The 2,393-nt window shown below is 38.7% G+C and overlaps 1 protein-coding gene across 1 annotated transcript in view; it reads right to left on the bottom strand.

The window, feature by feature from the left end:
* Positions 1–2,393, bottom strand: part of LOC106518453 (reticulocyte-binding protein 2 homolog a) — a 13,321-nt gene that overhangs the window by 7,586 nt on the left and 3,342 nt on the right. The window contains exons 2-7 of the mRNA XM_014009751.1: positions 2,137–2,334; positions 1,957–2,040; positions 1,782–1,886; positions 1,546–1,701; positions 1,265–1,408; positions 1,042–1,185 (exon numbers count right to left, since the gene is read on the bottom strand). Coding sequence (XP_013865205.1) covers positions 1,042–1,185; positions 1,265–1,408; positions 1,546–1,701; positions 1,782–1,886; positions 1,957–2,040; positions 2,137–2,334 — 831 coding nt within the window. The remainder of the gene's footprint in view (positions 1–1,041; positions 1,186–1,264; positions 1,409–1,545; positions 1,702–1,781; positions 1,887–1,956; positions 2,041–2,136; positions 2,335–2,393) is intronic.

Genomic DNA, 2,393 nt, shown 5'->3' with positions numbered 1-2,393 from the left:
GAATTTTGCGATTCAATTTAGGATTATTCATGTATTTATTTGATTATTTAGTGATCTGTGGCCCCGATCGTATTCTGTATTATTTTAAACATGATTTTCAAAATAATTATGAAAACTTTTCTGAATCCAAAATATCAGCTTTTTTTGACACTCATAGATCAGAGCAAACTCCAGGTGACTTTGATACTTTATTGCAAAGGTGTCAAACGCACCTGATTTACATTAATGGACAATTTACAGGCTTCTACGGAATTTGAAGAGGTGAATGAATCACTGAGTCAGATTTGTTGAAGCAGAGAAATAAGGAAAACATGCAGGATAGAGGCCCTCAAGGATTATATTGAGGTTGTATTTGAGTTCATTTTACTACCTTTATGTTACTAGCATTAGATTTCCAACTCTTTATAAATCACTTTGGTCAATAAAAATTATTAAATGTGCACACTTTTATTTGTGGAGCCCATCTGGTGACACAAGATGGCCACAAGGTTTAATTCTGAGCATCTGTCATAATGTGAGCGATAGAGACACTGTTTTAGTGTTAAACTGTTCAAAGGTACCCCACACTTATTATTACTTATTTTATTTTTTGGTGTATGTTCAATCCTRAGAGCATACCTCCATGGTTCAGTCTAAACAGTTCATTTTGTGTACTATTTTCTGAGATGACATACAGTACGGCTTAAACGTGTGTCATGAAACAGATTTTTTTACTGTGTTCCTGAACGTGACTTAATATCGACTCCAAAGCAAAGGCAAGGAGTGTGAAAGGAACCTGTTTTGAGTGCTGAGCTGAAAAACAGAACTCTTTGGACAAAGACAACTCCAGTGTTTTATAGCTGCAAATGCTAAGAATCATAACAGCAAATGACGGAAGTATGTCATTCATTCCTATATTAAAATAAATTGTAAACAACAATGACTGCAATAATTATCTTGTGGCCCTGCATTAATTGTATTAACCCATTGTCAACAGATGGGCTCCGTATTCATTTGATTTGAATTGATATGGAAAAAAAGAGAGTAAAAAATAAGTGGTACCCTTAAATACATCCAGCACGTTGTCTAAAATGGCACAGAGCGTGTCCTGGATGTAACCTGTTATCCCAGAAACGGTCTCATTTATAACACCGAACAGATTCCTGCCGATCACCACAGGATCAATGAAGCTGAAGTCAGTCGTTCCTGAAGAAAACATAACAAACAGTTAAACATAAGGTCATTCTCAGACATTAAGAAGTTACACAAAAGACCATTTAAATACCTTTGACTACATCCAGTACAGAGTCCAATAAAAAGGAGAGCACACCCTGGATGTAGTCCAACACCTCACATGTGAACTCATTAGTGGTCCTGAAGACACCCCTGCCTATTACAACCGGGTCGACGTAGCTCAGATCAGTTTTTCCTGGGAGAACAAAGTAAATAACTCATCAAACCAGGTTACAAGTAAAAGAGGCAAAAAAAGTTTCTTGACAATGTCATTTGATGCAGCATGAAACAGAAAAGTCCTACAAATCAGACGTAAATAAAAAGAAGACACACCTTTCCTTATGTCCTGAGTCGTCTCTATTACAGTATCCACAACAGCACAAAGCGTGTCCCTGAAGTAACCCAGCACTCCACACAGGAAGTTGTCTGTTGAATGGAAAGCTCTTCTACCAATAACTACAGGGTCAATGTAGCTGAGGTAAAAAGTTCCTGTGGTGCAGAAATATGTTTTCTTTATATAACAATAAAAAGACTTTATGTGGTGCATTCAGTTTACTTTATTGTTATACCTTCTTCATCTGAGTAATAGCGAACAAAACTGTCTTTAGCTTCTCTGATTTCCTCAGCTGCATACGTGGCAGCAGACATGGGGTCACTTAAATCAGGGGCACATTCTGAAAACAAGAGGTCAGCATTTCAGTGCTTGTACTGATGTGTACAGGAAAAAAAATAAAATAAATATACCTTGGAACTTATTGAGAAGGCTGGTCACTTCATCAACAGCATCGTTTGTAGCCTGAACTGGGTCTGATATGATATGATGAATGTCTGGGAAAACATGAAAAGAAAAAAAAAAAAAAGCTCCTAAGTGAAATGACTGGTGGACTCGTGAATTTTTACGCTTTTGTGTGTTTCTGAACGTACCAGGTACTGCTTTGTATTCCACAAAGTYAAACATCACCACACCCACAACCACCCAGGACAGGAGAGCAGCCAGGGCCACCAGCAGCTCCACAGACAACTTCAACTTCCTGAGGAGCTGCAGAGCTTTAGATCTGAGGGAGCTGGTCTGGGCTGCTCCCCCGGGCCCTCCGGCTACGCCCACAGAGGTGGGTTTGGCTGCTGTGTGTGGAAAAAAAAAATCATTTTTCAAAAACGTGTGTGACAAAGCAGGATGGCAC

Source organism: Austrofundulus limnaeus, unplaced genomic scaffold, assembly GCF_001266775.1.
Source record: "Austrofundulus limnaeus strain Quisiro unplaced genomic scaffold, Austrofundulus_limnaeus-1.0 Scaffold61, whole genome shotgun sequence".
In the NCBI taxonomy this organism is placed as follows: domain Eukaryota; kingdom Metazoa; phylum Chordata; class Actinopteri; order Cyprinodontiformes; family Rivulidae; genus Austrofundulus; species Austrofundulus limnaeus.
Note: the sequence above shows the minus strand (reverse complement) of the source record. Positions and strands in the feature narration are given on the sequence as shown.